Here is a 20,127-nt window from a genome sequence, read left to right as displayed (position 1 = left end):
CAGGTCATGATCTCAGGGTCATGAGATCAAGCCCCACACTGGGCTCCATGCTGGCAGGGGCGGGGTGGTGGTGGCGGTAGTGTGTGTGTATATGTATGCTGTGTCTGCCTGCCTGCTTGGGATTCTTTCTCTCTTGTTCTCCCTGCCCCTCTGCCCCTTCCCACCTCCCCACCACTTGTGCATGCTTTCTCGTTCATAAATAAATAAAATCTTAAAAAAAAAAAAGATGCCTCTGGAAGTTTTTGGAACTCAAAGGCTTATTTCTTCTGCATTTTTGATTATCTGTTCACAGAATCTACAGCTGGAGGGAACTTTAGAGAGTAGATAGAAAAATGGATAGACAGAAAAGAAACCACTTACCTTGTTGAAGGTTCACAAATAAAAGTTATTTTTTAGATAAGTACAATTGGCCAGATTACATGGAAATTACAACTTCTCGGCCATTCGTAGCTGAGGCAACCTAAACCACCCCTTGGTCTAAGCTGGGATCTGGAGGGAAGTGCCAGCCTACCCAGACACAGAACTGCGATTCTTCTAAGTGAAGTCTCCAGCCTGGGAGACACTGGGAAGGAGGGTCTGTTATTCTTTCCTCCTACCTCAGGTGCACTTGAATTGTTTTCAGTAGCAAAAGAATAAAAAATCAGCTATTTTTATTGGAACATGGGTTACTAACAATTTCTTTTATTAAAAAAAGATCTGATTTTTCAGTGAAAACAACAAACCCACTCCCCAGCATTTCTAAGTGCTGGTTCGTCTGCTCCTTACAACTTAAGAAGCCTCACAGCTTTACAAAGTACCCTCACACCATTGGAATCTAGCCAAACCACTGAGTGGGGCTAAGTGCCCTGACTGTCCCCATAGGCAACTGGCGTCGGGGTGGCCCCCTGGTCCCTCCCAGGCCCAGGCCCCCTGGGGACACAGAGCTCCCCCGGCTGCCCTGGGAGGTGTGCTCACCCGCTGAGTTCTCCTGCTTGAGGCAGTGAATGGAGGTCCTCTGGGTTTTGGGCTGGAGCAGGAGCAGAAGCATGGGTTCCAGGATGCGTGCCACATCACCAAGGGAGAGTGCCCGCACCAGCCAGCCCTGGGCTGCCGCGCTGATGGCGCCGTCTGTGCAGGCCAGGCTGTCCAGCACGACAAACAGGGATCTGTGGGTGGGAAGGGTACCATCGAGCCAGCGTCCAGTGATCCCGTGCACCAGGATGCCCTTGGGGAGCTTCACGCATGCTGGGCTTAGGAGACCCAAGCAGACAAAGACAAGGTGATTTCCACCCTAGAATCCCTGGGGGAGCTTTTAAAATCCTGATGCCCAGGCTTCACCCCAAATTGATTAAATCGACTGTGGGGTGGGCCCCCAGCATCAGAATCAGCTGGCATTTCTCTAACGCTGTGTGTCTGGCTCCACACCTAGTTTTGGAAACAAGGAAGGGTTTTGTTTTTTTCTTCCAAGTACAATAGATTGTACTGCAATAAAATTCACACCTCAAGCACACGATCGATGACACTCAAGTGTCCACATCCAGTGTGGCCACCGCCCCGATAAAGACCCAGACCACCCTCATTTCCCTACAAAGGCCCCCTCACAAGGCATGATCTCAAAGCTGCTCAGGTGATTCTGATGCACTGGGCTTCCACCCCCCCAGGACCAAATTAAGAAAATTCCTACTACGTATTCACATGTGTCTGGCCTAGAGTCACTCAGGGGATCATGGGAATCGCTTGCTGTGCATCCAGACAATGGGGTCATGCTATCAATTTCACACATCTCCCCCTCCCTGGCCCAACACACTGACCAGGAACCTCGGCAAAGCGTCCTTTGCATTAAGGGTAATGTACCATGAGGACCACCTTACCTATCAAAGGAGCGGTTGTGAGATGTCACACGACTGCCCTGGGTCTCTCTTGTCAGGTGCCAGATGACGGAAAACCTAAACAGTGCTTCCAGTCTTGTCCCCTTGATTAGGAAATAAATGGGAGTGAGGCCCCTACTTCCCTCACAGCATACTGTATGCGGTCACAACAAACCCAACTCTAGTAACAAACAAGAGCTCAGCAGAACGACAACAACATCAGCAGCGCTGCTGGGCTCTCAGTGAGCCTGGGTCCCACTGGGCCGGGGGGAAAGGGAGACCTGCACCCTTTCTTCCTTGTTCATTTGAACACAGTGAAGCATGTTTTCAAGACTCCACATTAAATGGTGGAGGCTATACATGTCGGGGACCAGAGGGATTATGGGAAATTTCTGTACATTCCTCTCAATTTTTCTGTGAACCTGTAACTGCTCTAAAAAATAAAGCCTACTAAAAAAAAAAAAAGAAAAAAAGACTCCACATTAGCTCATGTCCAAGGTCACCCCTGGGCCTGTGGCCGAAGATCACGAAGTGCACGGTGTTCTCATACACCTTAGACGTACCAGGCCCAAGTGGCTCAGAGAATAAGGACACAACGTGACTGCAAAGGACGGCCAGGGTCTACAAGGGCGATGCATTCTCTACAGCTGCCTACTTCACCAGCAGCTCTGGGGTCCCTGCAAGAACTCAGTGTCCTGCAAACGTCACGGGAGTTGGGGGGAGATTTCCTTGGTGAGTCTTAATATGGACACAACCCCTGTGTTTAGGACTCCAATGGGGATGGCCAGCGCTTCTGAAGGCCTCCCAATCCTGAGATTCTGTAACACCTCTGCTTCATGATCAGGATGTCTACTGAGCCCCAGAAGGGCTGAATACATGTAAGTCTACCCCGGGCATGTACATTGATGGGTGCCCTGGCAGTTGGAATCTTTGCAGGACAGAGATGACAGGCTGCAAAGACTTACCTTGTCAGGGTCCAGGAGGGCGTGGCAGATGATATCTTCACATATGTTGGCCGTTGGGGCCAGGCAGTGCAGCCGGTAGAACAACTCTACACAGGTGATGTGATGCTCCCGGGTCTCCTTGTTCAGCTGATTCCAAAGCACACGAGCCACCCTCTGCGGCAGAAGGGAGACTGTGTGAACACGGGCAGCACCCACACTTCCTCCTCGTGCCAGTCCAATCCCAGCCCCAAGGAACTGGATCCTCAATATACAAAGAAGTACCACCAACAAACAAAAGGAAGCAACAAACCCCAAACCAAACCAAAACCCCACCAGGCAATGTTACGTGTTAAACTTAGAGGTGTCTCTACACCCAACGTGAGGCTCAAACTCATGACCCTGGGGTCAGGAGTCACATGCTCTACTGACTGAGTCAGCCAGGCACCCCAAGACCACTCTTTTATTTTTAAAGTAAGCTCTATGCCCAATGTGGGGCTTGAACTCATGACTCTGGGATCAGGGGTTGTGTGCTCTACCAAATGAGCTAGCCAGGTGCTCCTGGAAACTAGGAAGTCTGACCGTGGAGCTAAGAACACTGAAGTTCTTGCCCAGACATTAACATTACTTGCAGAGAAGAAATCAACTGGAAGCAAGAACCCACTGGTTGACACATCCTTTCGACAAGCACACCTGACCAAGCCCTACTAAGTGCTGGCACCGGGGGATCCAGAGATGTGGCCTCCAGGAAATGGGGTGGGTGTGCAACGGCTGCCAGTCTTGAGGTGGACACACTCACAGCACCTTCCCACCTAGGGTTGGCTTACACTGGTCACCATGCGGTACTGACGAAGAATCGCAAACCTGTGTGTTCCCATTTCGTGCAGTGCCGTGGCAGATGCCCAGCTCACTTTCAGGACACAGATCACACCCCAAATCAAGTCCTCCATCCCCTCAGCCCTGATCTTAGCTCTTTAAACATACAGGGCCTGGAACTGGCCACAGCCCCTCCTTAAGTCCCACAGAGCACCCGTGGGGTCCCTGCCCCAACCAGGTGAGACTCAAGGGGAAGGCTGGCCCCATTTCCGGGAGGGAATTTCTGAAGGCATTCTTCCAGGTCGTGGGAGAAGACCATGCCTCCTAGACTGTGATATTTTGTAAGTATATCTCAGGTCAAATGACTTCTTTTGGCCCTCTTATTTCTATTACACAAAACTATCTTTTCTGCTTAGATCAAATTAACCGTTGACTGGCCCGAGCCCCTAACCATTATTTTCATTACTTTTTTAATCTAAGGGAATGTGATTTCCAATTATCAAATTGCAATGAAACCTCTGATACAAAACTTTTGATTAAGCAGAGTAGTCCCCTTACTTGTAGCCCCTGTGGGCTAATTTATGTGGAAGAGACTCCTTCTAGAAGGTTTAAAACAATGTTTTCTGAAGGGTTAGGGAGTTGATGTTGATGACTAAACACACGCCTCCTCCTTCACCTATGTTAAGCTTCTCAATGCCTATGTGCTGAACACTTTCTTGGTGAATCGAATTTTTTTTATTTTTTAATTTTAATTTTTCAAAGATGTTATTTATTTATTTGACAGAGACAGCCAGCAAGAGAGGGAACACAAGCAGGGGGAGTAGGAGAGGAAGAAGCAGGCTCCTAGCGGAGAAGCCTGATGTGGGGCTCGATCCCAGAATGTTGGGATCACGCCCTGAGCTGAAGGCAGACGCTTAACGACTGCGGCACCCAGGCGCCCCTTAGTGAATCGAATTCTGCCATTACCACCTGATTTGAAAAGTCAGGGCACTCGTGGGATAGCGGACCTTATTCTTTGCATCGTGGGCAACGTAAACAATGGCATGTGGGCTGTTCTGTGGGAATGAGAGAAAGGCTAGAAGATCTGGAACCAGCCTTACACCTGGAGTCCGAGAACTGGGGCGTGGCCTGGCTGTCTGTGCAGGTGGCTTCACTGCCTCCCATCCAGCATCTTGACGTGGGCAGGCCAGCCACTGCTGCTGCTCTGGACAGCTGTATACTTTATAAAGTGCACTCCAGTGCCTGGCAAGTGCTAGGTACTCAGATATGTACCACATCGGGCTCAAAATAAAAATTAAGGTTTCAGAAAGAACTCAGAAAAGCCTACTCTCCAAAAACATCACCAAGGGTACATCGTCAAAACAAGAGTATTTAATGCAGTCATTTTTATTCTATTAAGAGCCTTCCAAAGATTCACAGACTAAATTCTTTCTTCTGTTCTAGTCCCTGTGCCTTACAATACAATGACCCCACACTTCTCAGATAAATGCAGGAGCAAGGAAGGACGGGCCTAGTCACTGTTGCTGTATTATACTGACACTGTTCCTGATTCTGAGATCCATACGGACTCAACTCTGGTAAGAGAGGGAGGGGGCGGGGGATGAGGCACCCAAGCCGAACAGCAATCAAATAAGGCTCCACCAGGACCTGACACCGTAGATGGGGTCTGAGTACATGAGTTCGTCTGGCTGTGGGAGGAGCTCTGTGGACTCTCTCCCAGAAAAAAACTACCATAACTGGTGAAAATTAAAAAAACAAAAAAACAAAACAACAACAATCAAACGTTTAGAGTTTCTGGAAATTATCCTAAGGGCATTCAGGAAATAAAGAAACATTTATTCAAGAAAATCTACTAAATTCCAGTAAAAGCAACAAGTCTGTGGCAGTGGAAATGTGACCCTATCCAACCCCCCTCAGCCCAGCCTGGTGTGACAAGGAACGTGACTATCCACTCCGGGTGGAGTCCCCTCCCCCCAGCTCCCAGTCCAAGGCTCTCCATGGAGAGGGCAGGGTGCAGCATTTTACACTTCGTCCTCACGCCTGGGTGGAGGCTGTATCCAGACATTGCAGGCCAGGAGTGCGCAGGTCTGACCGTTCTTACCCTAGTGGGCTTGTAGGGGGAGGTTACATGCTCGGAGAAGCAAGCTCAGACAACTAGAGGCCACTGCTCCCGAGGGCGACCTGCAGGGCTAGCCCTCCAAGAGAAACAGGGAACTGTCTCAGTGCTGGCTCTTCCTGAACAATGGGATGCACAGAGTGCCCAGAGCGAGAGGCAGGCCAGGACACAGAGAGCTCCCTCCAGCAAAGTGTGAGTAAGTTCAAGCCTGAGAGTGCTCTCAAGAACGACAGAATTCTGTAGTAAGTCATTACCGCAAGTCTGGTAGCCCCACAACAGCAAGAAGTTAAACCACAGGCCAGCTCGATTATCAGAAATAACCAGGACAAGAGATAGCTAGGAAGACCCCTCCTGGGTAAACAAAACAACTCAAAGACTGGCTTCAAAAAACTATCAGACTGTGGAGTAACGTATGCCTTGGCATTGTTGGGCATTGTTGAAAACATGAGAGCGGTGAGCCAGCCAGAAGTTCATGGAGCCTAACAGCTGGGTGTGTACCAACAGAGACAGCTTCACAGAGAGACCAGGGAAAGAGATGGTCAGTGAGAACCCCGCTAAGACCACCGTCATTGAAGGGTGACCACACATCCCTCCATGGAGCAGTGCCAAAGGACTCACATGGCAGGGGAGACAGACTCCACCAAAACAGTCAAAGAGAGTCACCGAAGAGTGAACAACAGATGAGGACAAAACAAGATGGGAGGTGGGGGTCAGAATATAGTAAAGTTGCTATGACACATTATCTAAAATATCCAGTCTTCAATAAAAACTATAAGACATGCAAAGAAACAAGAAAATACGACACCTGCACAGGGGAAAAAGTGGGCAACAGAAGGCATCTCTGAGAGCAACCAGTGACAGATATATTCAACAAAGACTTCAAAGTAGCCGTTAGAGGTATGTTCGAATAACTAAAGGAAAGGAAACCATGTTTAAAAAAGTAAAGGAAGGTATGATGACAATTTCCCATCAAGCAGACGTATCAACAAGGAGACAGAAAGTGTAAAAAGAAAAAAAAAGTTAAGAAAAAAAAAAAAAAGAAAAAGAACCAAATGGAAATTCTGGAACTGAAAGTATAATAACTGAAATGAAACTTTCACCCCTCAGGGGGCTCAGCAGCTCATCTGAACGGGTGGAAGGAAGACTTGGTGAAGAAAATGGATTGACAGAAATGATGCAATCTGAAGAACAGAGAGAAAGAAGAATGAAGAAAAATGCACGGGGCCTTAGAGAAACGTGGGTCACCGTCAAGCGCAGCAGCACACCCACAGACGGAGTGCTGGGGGAGGACAGAGAAAGGAGCAGGGAAAATACGTGCAGAAGTAATGCACAAAAACCTCCCCAAACTGATAAAGGAACATTAATCTACATATCCACGAAGCTTGAAGAATTCCAGGTAGGATACATGCCACACGATTCACACTGGACACGTCACAACGAGATGCTAGCGGACAGAGACAAAGAGAACATCTTGAAAGCAGCAAGAGGAAAACCACTCATCACTTACAAGGGAAACCCAGAAGATGAAGAGCTGCTTTTAATAAGAAATGCCGGAGGCAAGAAAACAGTGGGATCATGAATCCAAACGGTGAATTCCAACTAAGTTCAAACATTCACATGAGCATTTGCTACGGATTACTGAAAAACTGCTGTAAGGGCGCTGGGGTGGCTTAGTTGGTTAAGCATCGGACTCCTGATTTCGGCTCAGGTCATGATCTCAGGGTTGAGATCGAGCCCTGAATCCGGCTCCATGCTGGGTGTGGAGCCTGCTTAGGATTCTCTCTCTCTCTGCTTCCCCGCCCTCTATCCTCTCCTCCCATGTGCATGTGTGCTCTTTCTCTCTCACTCAAAAAAAGTGCTGCTTTACTTAAACATTATATATTCAAGATATCATATCTGGGGCTGATTAAAGTATATTTATTCTTATATTACAAGTGTTGAAAGAAAAGAAAAAATCCAATGAAGAACATTATATCCAGGGGCGTCTAGGTGGCTCAGTGGGTTAAGCATCTGCCTTTGGCTCAGGTCATGATTCCAGGATCCTGGGATCGAGCCCCATATCGGGCTCCTTCTTCAGCAGGGAGCCTGCTTCTCCCTCTCCCTCTGCCTGCCGCTCCCCCTGCTTGTGCTCTATCTCTGTCAAATAAATAAATGAAATCTTAAAAAAAAAAAAAAAAGAACATTATATCTGGTAAAACTATCTTCCATAAAAGGAGAAATAAAGACATTTCCAGATAAACAAACACTGAGTGAATTTGTTAACTAGAAGACCCGTCTTATAAGAAACACTAGGGGCGCCTGGGTGGCTCATTTGGTTAAGCATCTGCCTTCGGCTCAGGTCATGATCGCGGGGTCCTGGGATCAAGCTCTGCATTGGGCTCCCTGCTCAGTGGGGAGCCTGCGTCTCCCTCTCCCTCTGTGAGCTCTCTTGCTTTCGCTCTCTCTCAAATAAATAAAATCTTAAAAGAAAAAAAAAGAAAAAAGAAACACTGAAGGCATTTCTGGTGGGAGGATGGGGTAACCAGGTGATGGGCATTAAGAAGGGCACGTGATGGAATGAGCACTGGGTATTGCATGCAGCTGATGAATCACTAAATTCTACCTCTGAAACTCATAATACTCATAATATATGTTAATTAATTGAATTTAAATTAAAAAAAATCAAAACAAAACAGAAACACTAAAGGAAGTTCTTCGAGGTGAAAGCAACTGACCCCGGACAGTTAATCAAATTCATACAAAAAGCACCAGTAAAGGTAATTGTGTAGCTCTAAAAAGACAGCATAATGTGTATCTCTTTTCTTTCAAATGATTTTTTGGGAAAGGTTGAGTAGGGCACCTGGGGTGGCTCAGTTGGTTAAGCGTATGTCTTTGGCTCAGGTCATGATCTCAGGCTCCTGGGATCCGGCCCCGCATCGGGCTCCCTGCTCAGTGGGGAGTCTGCTTCTCCCTCTGCCTCTGCCACTCCTACTTGTTTTCTCTCTCACTCTCTCTCTCAAATAAATAAATAAAATCTTAAAAAAAAGAAAAGACTGAGTAAAATGCGAGGCACACTTATCACTGTGCTATCACTGGAACGTGCAGAAACACACTTGCACATAGCAGCCCAGAAGAGGAGGCAGGAGCACAGGTGCGCTGGGCAAAGGCAAGGGCCCAGGTACAGACTGAAATCTACAAGTGAAGGGCCAGGAATGGTGAAGAAGGTTAAGTAACAAACTCTCTTTATAGCTATTTGTTCTCCTTTCTTCTCCCAGCTTCTTTAAAGGACATACAATTATGTTATAACTATAACGCGTGTCGTGGGGTTTGTAACACACGTGGATGTAACGTGTGGAACAATAGCACCAGAAAGGGGCAGAGGAAAAGCCGAGACTGGAGGAGGTTTCTGTGTTTTGCTGGAATTCAGTGAGGAGATTCTGATGAGCTAGGATGAACATGGTAAACCCTAGAGCGACCACTGATAAAAACAGCTCCAAAAAATATATGGAGAAAAATCATTAAAGCAATTAAAACAGTACACTGGAAAATATCCATTTGCTGAAAAAGAAAACAGTAAAGGAGGGATAACAAAAAACAGGGAAAACAATAAATTAAATGACACACTTCTGCTAATACAGAAAAAAACCAATGAATTGTATACTTCAAGTGGGTGATTTGTATGGTATGTGAATTATACCTAAATACAGCTGTTATTAACAACCACAAAAAGAAACAAAGCCGAGAGGTAGCCTCAGTTATGTGACCTGCTGGAGAAGAGCTCATCCCAAACAGGAAAAGGGCAGCCTATTTCAAAATAGGCTTTTAGGACCTGAAGGGACAGTAGAGTTTCCATATCTTATTCGCCCATAAAATATGTAAAATATCTTTCCCAAGCGTCAAAACTTTTCAGGGTGTTTGCGGTCCCATCACCGCAGGTCCTGGTGAGTGGGCACATCCCCATCTGCACCACATGACCTCCTACCCATTGGCCCCCATCCCTGCTGTGTGGGCTGGAGAAGCAGAAGGCGCTGACCCAGGGATGCCTCACTGACAGACTGTTTAATAGCCCCGACCCGTTAGCTCAGACTTGCGGGAAAGACATACAAGCATCATTAACTATAGCAACCAAACTTGAGGGTCATGAAGCAGACTGAAGGTCAAGTGGTAACCAAGTTAGTTAGGTGACCCGCAGACACCCCCTCAGCCGAGCGAGGTGCAGAGGGAGCAGCCTCAGGATCTAAGAGCCCCCCAGGTGAGACCCTGTGAGACCCACCTGCATTCCACTCTTGCCCTTTGGCAGCCGCAGGCACTCTCTCTATAATAAACTTACTTTTTCTCATGAGCTCGCTGGAACTGCTTTTAGCTTTTTGCAATTAAATGAGCCCCATCATATGTAGCTTTGTCCTCCCAAAGAGGGACAGAACCCCTGCTCACCATCTCTTCAGCAACCATCTTTCCTAAATTTGACGAGTACTAAGTTTTCTTGAGGTTGAGTAGCTTCAAAGTCTCTAACCTCATAAATTAGGGCAGTGTCTCTCTTTCCGTATATTAAGATGACTTAACCATCCTTACATGTGAAGGCCAGTCAGCCTAACACTGAACACGAATATTTACCGCACTCTTGCTGCAGAGCCAGAAACTGTGCCGCAGCCGGGGACGGGGGGACAGACATGGCAGGCACAGGTCTCGAGCAACCCTCTGGGGCTGTCACCACAGTTGCCACATCCCTACCACGGTGACTACCACCTCATGGACAACTTTAAACAGATGGTTGGGAAGGGGGTCTTGCCCACCTCCTCCCAGTGGGAAATACCTGATAAAAGTCTGTTTTCTCTGCAATGACTTTCAATACTCCTGGGGCGATGGGAGGGACTGTCACCATCTGCAGCTTGCCGAAAAACGGGTTGTGTCCAGAGCTTTTATAGCGTTTCATCTTGTCTTCGATGACGAGGGCTAGGGACTGGGAGTGGTTGATCACCTCGAGCAGGGTGGAGATGGCCACGTTCTGGAGGAAGCAGTCGGTCACACAGCAGCTAACGGTCATGAGGGACCTCAGCCACGACGGGAAACTGCAATCGCCGGCTCCTGCAAGGAAGCCAGACAGACAGACAGACCCACGTGAACATGGCTCGCCACGTGCAGATTCTAAGACACCCTGAGATCCACAGGTCCGGTGGCCAGCAGTGTGACAATAACCTTCTGGTGGTGACATGGTTATCAGTCACCATTCAGGGCCAGAGGACATAGGACACTGAGTCTGCTTCCAAACGCTGGTCAGGTTATTTGACTTCTGAAAATGTCAACCTCAGGGCTTTGAGAAGACTCAAGAGTGTCCGTCTTTTATTTTTAAAATTTATATATAGAACTCATGTTAAAAATTTCTTTTAAATTTGCATATAGTAAATCCACATTTGTGGGTGTAGAGTTCAAAATTTTTTTTCAAGGCTCTCCTGATGGTGGGACATACGGCATTAGCTTTAAAAGAGGCCCAAAATAGGGGCGCCTGGGTGGCTCAGCTGGTTAAGTGTCTGCCTTTGGCTCAAGTCATGATCTCAGGGTCCTGGGATCCAGTCCCGCATTGGGCTCCCTGCTCAGCAAGGAGTTTGCTTCTTGCTCTGCCTGCTGCTCGTCCTGCTTGTGCTCTCTCTCTGTCTCAAATGAACAAATAACATCTTAAAAAAAAAAGAGGCCCAAAATAAACTGTGGACTTGTATTCTAAGTGCCAAGCCTCCAAGCAGTGTCAACTGTAGCTAACGAGCCAAGAGACAAACTGCACAGGAAATTTACTGTAATGACTACAAGAGAGGACAGCTTTGCCCTGTGTTCCCAGGGCCAACCTAATCACTTTCTTGTTTTCCACCTGCCTCTGTTTTTTTTCTTTAAAGTGTTCACTGCCTGCTAAGGAATGAATTGTGTCTGCCCCAAATCCGAATGTTGAAGCCCCAATGCCTAATGTGATGGTATTCAGAGTGGGGCCCTCATGATGGGATTAGCGCCCCTGTAAGAACAGACTCCAGTGAGATCTCCCCGTCCCCCCCGGATGTGAGCTCCCCGTGAGAAGATGGCTGTCTCTAACCAAGGGGAGAACTCTCATCAGAAACTGACGATGCTGGCACCCTGATCTCAAACTTCAAGCCTCCAGAACTGTGAGAAAAATTTCTGTTGCTTAAGCCACTCAGCCTACGGTATTTCGTTATGGCAGCCTGAGCTTCTAAGACACCGCCTGTTATGGGGGGAACTGTGCCCCCCCCGACACCCCAAAATTCTTATGTTGCAGTCATAAGGCCCTTACTGACCTCAGAATGTGACCTTATTTGGAAATAGGATTGATGCAGATGAATTAAAACAAGGTCGTATTAGAGTGGGCCACTAATCCAATATAACTGGCGTGTTCATAAAAAGGAAATTGAACACAGGATGTGTGCATGTACACAGGGGGAATCCATGCAAAGGTTGGAGTTATGATGCCATGAGCCAAGGAACTACCAGAAGCCTGGGGAGAGGCTAGAGCACATTCTTCTGAACCTTCAAACAGAGCGCGGCCCTGCCAATGCACTGATCTCAGACGTCTGCCTCCAGAGCTGTGAGGCAGTCCATTTTTGTTGTTTAAGTCACTTAGTTTGTGGTACTTCGTTATGGCAACCTCAGCAAACTTACACAAATCTTTAACAACAGGTCTGATGAACTAGCCTATTTACTGATTATCATGAAGCACCTTTTCTGTTCCAGATCTCTTAATGGGCTGTGCAGGACACCTCAAGTTTAAAAATATGGTCCCAGCCTCACCAATCTGCCATCTTTAAGACACAATTCAAAAGCACACACCACAAATGACAAAAACACACGTGGCAGAGAGGGTTTTGGCTCGTCTGTAAACACCAGCTACAAGACAGGACTCCTCAGGGCGGGGTCCCGGGGGGGGCAGTCCTCTCACCGGGAAGCTGGAAGAGCGTTTCACAGAGCCGCTCCGTCTCCTCCTCGGACAGGTAGACAGGGAAGGTGGCACAGTCCAGCAGCAGGTGGCAGGCGGCAGCGAAGGCCTCCCTGCAGCCCTCCCGTGAGCTCCCCAGGTCAACGACCACCTGCTCCACAGCCCAGTCCCCCTCCTTTTTTCGGCCAGGGCTCCTGGGCAGAGGTGATGGCAACTCTGCACTTTTCGTCTTAAATGGAGACCCCCGAGCTGTGAACAAGTCTGAGAGCATCTGCTTAAACTGGGGCACACTGATGGGCTTCGCATCCCACGGGTTCTTCCTGTTGGAGTCGCTGCCCGCTGAGCATGGTGGCCCACCCTCGTCCCTCCGGACCGAAGGCTCTTCACACTTGTTCTCTTCTCCAGACCCTGTCAGTTGCACTCCAAAAATGTTCTTGTGGGCAAAGTTGGCGATCAGCTCCTGGATGCAAAGAAACGTCCTCTGCATACTCCCACCCTTCTTCCAAACATCGTCTTTCTCGGGAGAGACCCTGGGGACCCTCAAGTGCTCCGAGAGCTCTGGCGATGAGGCACTGAGCCCAATTCCGCTGTCTTCAGATTTAAGGGGAGGAAACGAAGCATCTTCATCAGCCAGAATCACTGCCTTTGTGTCTATAATCATTTCACTGTTTTCACCTTTTACTGGACTCTGCAAAGAAATGGAAATTCTGTTGTACACATCTCGTGAGGCCAAGGGATTCAAGTACCAGCTGAATCGGGAAAACCATGAATAGGTACTTCCTGGTTTTTGAAATCCTGATTCTCTACACCGAGAGAACCCCTGTGTGAAAGTGTGTAATAAAATAAAGAAGGCACAGCAGGAGGAAGGGGGAGCAAGCCCAAAGAGGAGGCTGCTGGGCCCCCATACTCTCCGGAAAGGCAGACTTTGAGCCCACTTTGTATTATTTATTTAGGTTTAAGATTCAAAAACATTATTTAAAAACGGTTTCTGACATATTTAAATTAAAAAACTGAATGAGACATTGGGCTGAGGGTAAAATAGAGGCATGAAGAAATAAAATGAGAGCAGAAAGCCAGAATAAAGTGTTTACCCGTGTATACATAGTACCCGTCCACCCACCTACCCGTGTGTGTGCGCGCGCGTGTGCACGCGTGCATTCTGTGGCTTTTTCAAAGGGATGACGCTGCAACTGTCATCAGTCAACCTCTCCTCTTACACTGTTAACATAGATAACATTCCATTAAATTTAACACATTTCAGCATTTAAACCACTGCTCCGTAGGGAAGAATGAAATAGTACACACTTTGTGAAACATTGATAATTATGTTTGAAGACACATGCTTAAACTTTTTATCTTAAATCATTTAAGAGATTTTTTTTTATTAGCTACAATAGCAAGAAAAAAAAAAGAACTAACTTTGGAAGGAAATGAACAGTCTGTGAGTGAGTCCGCACCCAAGTGCAGGCCCAGCCCTGAGCGCTGGGAGTAGCTCCGTTTCCAGAGTGCCCCCTGCCCAGTCTGCTTGCGCTCCCGCCCGAAGCTGCACTGAATGGGTGTCAAGGGCAGAGTTTTCAATGCTTTAAGCGAAGTAGAAAATCAAAATAATCTGAAGACCGCAGGCCTCAAACTGCTTGGGGAACTCTGACTGTCCTCAGGGAGGACCATTTGGCAGCATCCGTGCCAATTTAAAAGGAGCATGCGTCCCTCCCAGTTTAAAAAGAATGGGTTTCACTGCAACCCACGGAGAGGGATTGATCCTTCAGAGAAACCTGCAACCACGAACCAGCTGTGCAAGGATGCTTAGTGCAGTGCTGTCTGTAACAGTGAAAAACCAGAAATCACCTAAATGCCCTTGATAGGGGAAGAGCAGAAGACACGGTAAAGCCACACCTAGACTATAACACAGAAGTCACACAAGAGTAAGACACCTCTTTATAAACCAGTATGGTTTATAAACCAGAGGTCCCCGGAACACTGTTTGAGAATCAAAGCAAGTCAGAGAACAGTGTATGTTATGGGTTGAACTGTGTCCCCCTCAAAAGATGCATTAGTCCTACCCATGATACTCGTAAATGTGACCTTGTTTGGAAATAGGCTCTTTGCAGATGGTCAAGTTAAAATGAGCTCATTAGGGTGGGCCCCAATCCAAAATGACTGATGTCCTTACGAAAAGGAAACGTGGACACAGGGTGGGTTTGAAGACAGAGCAGGGTGACTCGTCTACAGCAGAGAGACACCAGCGACTGCCAGCACCACCAGAAGGTGGAACAGAGGACGGAGCAGACTCTCCCTCCCCTCCCCTCAGAGAAGACCAACCCTGCCCACACCGTGACCTCCAGAACCATGGGACAGTAACCTCCTCTAATTTAAGTCACTCAGTCAGGGGTACTTCGTTACTGCAGCCCAGGTAAATGAATATCTCACTTACGTGTTTCAGACACCAATATCACACAAATACAAACACACACATAACAAGGTCTGGATAGGGAGCTGAATCGAACCAGTAACCTTCGGAGGAAGTGGCGGGGGTGCGCAAAGGGAAGGGGGTGGTCTGCTTCCATGCTGAAAGCTCTTGGGAAATGTCTGAGGATTTTAGAAGCGTATTTTAGATAATGCCTTTACATCCTCTGATCTTCACTCCTACCCTAACCAACCCTAATTACTTCCCGCTCCCAGGAAGGCATAAGCCCAGCCCAGAGAACCATGTCAGCTCCTCGGAGGTGTACCGTGTTTCCACTTGTGGGCTCCATGTCCAGGTAGGAAGGTGGCATCTGGACCTTGCTGAGCACTTTGAAACACGTCTTCAAGGCATGCGTGAGCTCGGGTAAGCTTAACGCCTCCATTTCCTCAGCCAGAGGCTGCACCAGACAGCCCAGCACCTGAGGGAGGTACTGGGTTTGCACCTCGGAGTAAAGTTCCTGTGGAAAACAGACATGAGTTTAACTAACAGGTTTCCAACTTCTGGTCAGAAAAAAAAAATGCACCTCAAAATGGCGCCTTAAAAAAGTCCATTTTTAAAAAGATTTTATTTATTTATTTATTTATTTATTTATTTATTTATTTATTTATTTATTTATTTATAAGATCTGAGAAAGAGAGCAAGAGTGAGCAGGGGGACGAGCAGAGGGACAAGCAGACTCCCCACTGAGCAGGGACCCCAACATGGGGCTTGATCCCAGGACCCTGAGATCATGACCTGAGCCAAACGCAGACAACGGACTGAGCCACCCAGGCGCCCTGAAAAAAGTCAATTTTTTAGAGCATGAATAAGTTTCATGCTTATTCCCAAATCAAAAAAACATTTCTTTTTGATCTAGACAAATCAATGGACATTCTTCCTCGATTTTCAAGTGTCTTTACATTTCTTTGTTGTTATTTTTTTTTTTAAAGATGTATTTGAGAGTCAGAGAGGGCGCGCATTCGAGTGAGAGTACACGAGCAGAGGGAAGGGCAGGGGGAGTGAGAGAATCTTAAGCAGGCTCCATGCTCAGCATGGAGCCCGTGTGTGGCTTGATCTCAGGCCCTGAGATCACAAGTTGAGCCGAAATCAAGAGATGGATGCTCAACCGACTGAGCCACCCAGGTGCCCCTCAAGTGTCTTTACCTTTTCTAGTAGAAAATCATTGTGACGTTTATTTCTATATTAAGGAAATTAGTGTACTTTGAGAAAACTAGCCAACGGCACAGTTTCACCTAGAAATACACTCACTCTCACTCCTAAATAACCAAAGCGCAGGGTGATGCCAGTTCACCTCTGCTGGACATTAACTTTCGCTCAGGCCACTTACAACCGGCTCAATTATAACCTCCTTTAAATAAGACATAAAAGACATCAGAGAGTACATTCAGCTACGTTGTCCGTGCCGTAACTAACAATGAAAGTGTTGTCCATTTACTGCACCCACTCTTCAGGAGGGTGAGGTTTACCAGGCCAATGACACTAGCGAGAACGTAAACAACAGCAGGCACGGAGACGCCTCTTCCCGACAAGGGCCCTTACCAAGGGGATAACATCCAGAAGAAACACCAGGAGGGTGCAGAGCTCTGACACCGTCGGGGGAGGGCTGATGCTTTTCCCAACAGTGTAACTCAGCTTCGCTGGTCTACAGAAGTCACAGGAAAGAAAACCAAATCAATTCTTTCTCCTGTAATAACTTGAAGCACTTCTTACGATGTCCAATCGAGTTACTCTACTTCAAACATAATGAAAGGCAGCTCTGTCCTTCTAATAAGGAAGCTTTAGTGACTAAAACGATCAGATACAGAGAAGTCAGTCTGTGTCTTGAATTTGCTTGTCTCCAAAACAGGTTCACTCAGATGTGAACTTCACCTGTTCAGACGAGGGTGGACCCATGTCCGGGGCGGGGGGGAGGCCACCCCCAGCGGATCTGGAGCTCCACCAACAGGAGCAAGGCTAGGTCCCCCACGCCAAAGCAAAGGCATGTTCCAAGGGAAGCCGCCTGGCTGGAGAAGACACGGGCTACACCGTGGTTCCACCTGCTGTGGGAGCAATGTGAGACAGCTCCTTCCCCATGACACCCATGAGCTCATCTGCACGAGCTGCTGAGCTTCTCCAGCTTTCAGAGAGAAGTGTGACTTCACCAGTCAGCTCTATCGGGAGCTGCTTATACTGAAATGCAACACTGCTTTTTAAATAAGCAGGCAACTGGTTAACTAGGTAAGTTAAAAAACATATACTCATTGGTTCTCAGAGCAACTTTGGATTCATCTAGCAATCAGAGGACAACTGAACCTGAGTTAATTGTCTTCACTGCAAGTTAGCACTTAGTTATCTTGGAGTTTATCTGAGCAAGAGAACCTCTGAAGAGCTGCACACTAACTATAACCGAACAACTGTTCTCCCAGCATCAGGAAACCCCGCAAGTGTCTGTGAAGAGACAGGACAAAGTACTATTTGCAACAATGAAAAGATGGACACTGGTGTTTCAGCGGGATGTACAGACAGATCTCCCGAGGACTGTGAGCCAACCCCCAAAACAGCACCCTGCAAAAAGTTATATAAAACTTGATACCCCTGTGTAAAAATTGGACACACTAGACTATGTCATCTCTGGATACACACTTGTTATAAAAGCACAGACAACACCAGGGGCAGGACAGACACTAATAATCCCAGTATGAAAGGAGAAGGTGCTGGAAGGTGGGAGTTAGTTCTCTCTGGGTAGCAACATTTTATTCCTTAAAAAAAAAAATCTGAAAAACAATGACCGAATGCATAATTTCAGTAATGGGTGCATGTGTGTCTGGCAGTATTTCTTGTTCTTTCTTACATTTGAAATGTTTTGTAGTTGGGTTTTTTTTTTTTTTTAAAGAAAGCATACCTTGTAACTCTGAAATGGAAATAGGCTGACCAAAATATACCCTAGCTTCAGTATATCACGGCCTTGCTGCTGCCCATGCGTCTAGCTACAGTGAATTGATTCATCACAGATCTGAATGCCAACTGGGACCTGGCTCTAGAGGACACAGAGCAGCGCAGTGGGAGCGGCTGGGAAGCAGGCATTCCTGGGTTCCCATCTCGGCAGGCTGCCGCTAATTTCCAGTACAATGCCACACGAGGGACCTCCTGTCGCTGGGCTCTGGCCTTCTAAAGTGATCCAAGTGCCTACTTCTCTTTGGGGTGTCCCGAGGAGCTCATGAGTATGAGCCAGAGGAGAACCCACAGCCAGAGGAGAACCCACAGCACACAATAAGTAAAGCTTCTACTGAGTTGCTAGGTAGGGGAAGAGTAGTGACAGCGAGGAAGTCTGACCATGTGACTCCGGACAAGACACGGTCTGAGAGATGACATTATTCCTCCCGCTGTGGGGAGAGGGGCCTGAGAGAGGCTCACAGGGAACCACGCGGCTCCCCAGAGCATGCCACCATCATTGTCCACGGCAGCGAGGTGGTGCAAGTCACTGACCAGATGAATAGTGACATAAAGTTGATCGTGGCAGCTTAAGACATTAATGCTTTCATCTGACTAGTGATACAAAAATTTCAGTAAGAATCTAAGAAGACTGATGATTTTAAAACCACTTGCTCTAGTCACAGAGCCACAGAACTACGCCCCTTTAAAAAGATGAGCCTCCAGGAGCGCTGTGTGAAAATGTATTTGGTCAACATAACTAGGCAATGCAGAGGGTTTCCTCAAGTTAGAATTAATAAAAATTAAGTAAGTAAGTAAGTAAAAAAGCTCCAGAATTATGGGGCAGAGATTACCTGAACCTTCTTAATGGCAATGTTTTTATTCTACTAAATTTTAAGGGAGTTCTTTCCCATGTGTGCTCAGCAGAGACCACTCAACCTGAGCCACCATAAGCAGCTACGGAACCACGCAAGCTTCCACTCCTTCCTAAACATTCCCTAATCCTGAACTGGATACTTACCTAAAGCAGTCCTCAAAACACCGGGTCATGTAGTCCCAGAGAAAGTCTGTGCTTAGCGAAGTGATCAGCAAATTCACCGTTTTAACAATCTCAGAGGCATTTCTGTTTTCTTTTATTGCACTGTAAAGGAAGACAGACGCTCATAAATGTGTCTATGAGAAACCCTCTATCATGAGAATGCTATGTCTGAAAAACTGTAATTCGTTTACTTATTTCTAGAGAAAGAGACTCTCTAGAGTCACTGGTCTGATGTAGGAAAGAGTTTGCATAATGCCATCCTAAACAATATTTGTATCGATGCATTCTCTTAGAATAAGTGTAAGAGTTACTCTGAAAAGAATCTGGTATAGGAAACCAGTTTTAATCCAACTGTGAGGCCTTAGATGCCCTGGCTGGTGAAATAACAGGGTACACCCATCTGGGCGGGAAATTTGGCTAAAATTTAAATGTGCACCTTCTATGACTCAGGAAATTTATTCTAGGGATTTCTCCTACAGAAGTCCTTGTATAGGCACAAGCATATATGCATCAGGACACCACGGCAAGGTCATTTAAAAATATTTAAAAAGTGGAAGCCACCTAACAGCCAAGCGAACGGGGATTGGTCAGTCAGGATTTATTTAAATGTGATAAATCCTAACTAAGGAACCGACGGCAACGTTATGTTCCACTGCAAAAGACAGGAGAGCTACTCACAACTTGCATTTTAAAAAACCAGGCAACTAAATAGCTAATGTAATTCCACCTTTATATATTATTTATTTAAGGATTTACTTATTTGAGAGAGAGAGAGAGAGAGAGAGAGAGAGAGGGAGAGAGTGCGCACACACGTGCACGTGTGTAAGCTGGGGGAGGGGCAGAGGGAGAGGTTCTCAAGCGGACTCCCCACTGACTGTGGAACCCAACACGGGGCTTGACCCCATGACTCTGAGATCATGATCTGAGCTGAGATCAAAAGTCGGATGCTTAAGCGACTCAGCCACCTAGGCGCCCCTGTAATTCCATCTTTAAAATAAAACATAGGCATCTAAAAAATAGGCATCTAAATATTTATATATGCAAAGTCTGGAAAGAAATGAAAATGTTTTATGTTTTTCTCTCA

The 20,127-nt window shown here is 47.0% G+C and overlaps 1 protein-coding gene across 4 annotated transcripts in view; it reads right to left on the bottom strand.

Moving 5' to 3' along the window:
* The window catches only part of DOP1B (DOP1 leucine zipper like protein B), a 103,462-nt gene that overhangs the window by 33,763 nt on the left and 49,572 nt on the right, over nucleotides 1-20,127 (bottom strand). For all 4 annotated transcript variants that reach the window (XR_006782593.2, XM_045813482.2, XM_045813483.2 and 1 more), the window contains 8 exons: nucleotides 19,026-19,145; nucleotides 16,634-16,736; nucleotides 15,360-15,551; nucleotides 12,634-13,318; nucleotides 10,513-10,784; nucleotides 2,813-2,965; nucleotides 1,851-1,951; nucleotides 955-1,145 (listed from right to left, as the gene is read on the bottom strand). Coding sequence is in view for 3 of the 4 variants with exons in the window: in XM_045813482.2 (XP_045669438.2) it covers nucleotides 955-1,145; nucleotides 1,851-1,951; nucleotides 2,813-2,965; nucleotides 10,513-10,784; nucleotides 12,634-13,318; nucleotides 15,360-15,551; nucleotides 16,634-16,736; nucleotides 19,026-19,145 (1,817 nt within the window). In the remaining variant the exon portion in view is untranslated. The remainder of the gene's footprint in view (nucleotides 1-954; nucleotides 1,146-1,850; nucleotides 1,952-2,812; nucleotides 2,966-10,512; nucleotides 10,785-12,633; nucleotides 13,319-15,359; nucleotides 15,552-16,633; nucleotides 16,737-19,025; nucleotides 19,146-20,127) is intronic.

The sequence above is a fragment of the Ursus americanus genome, chromosome 4 (genome assembly GCF_024610735.1).
Source record: "Ursus americanus isolate L20-20 chromosome 4, mUrsAme1.1.p, whole genome shotgun sequence".
Classification (NCBI taxonomy): Eukaryota; Metazoa; Chordata; class Mammalia; order Carnivora; family Ursidae; genus Ursus; species Ursus americanus.
This window is presented reverse-complemented; position numbering and strand designations above follow the sequence as displayed.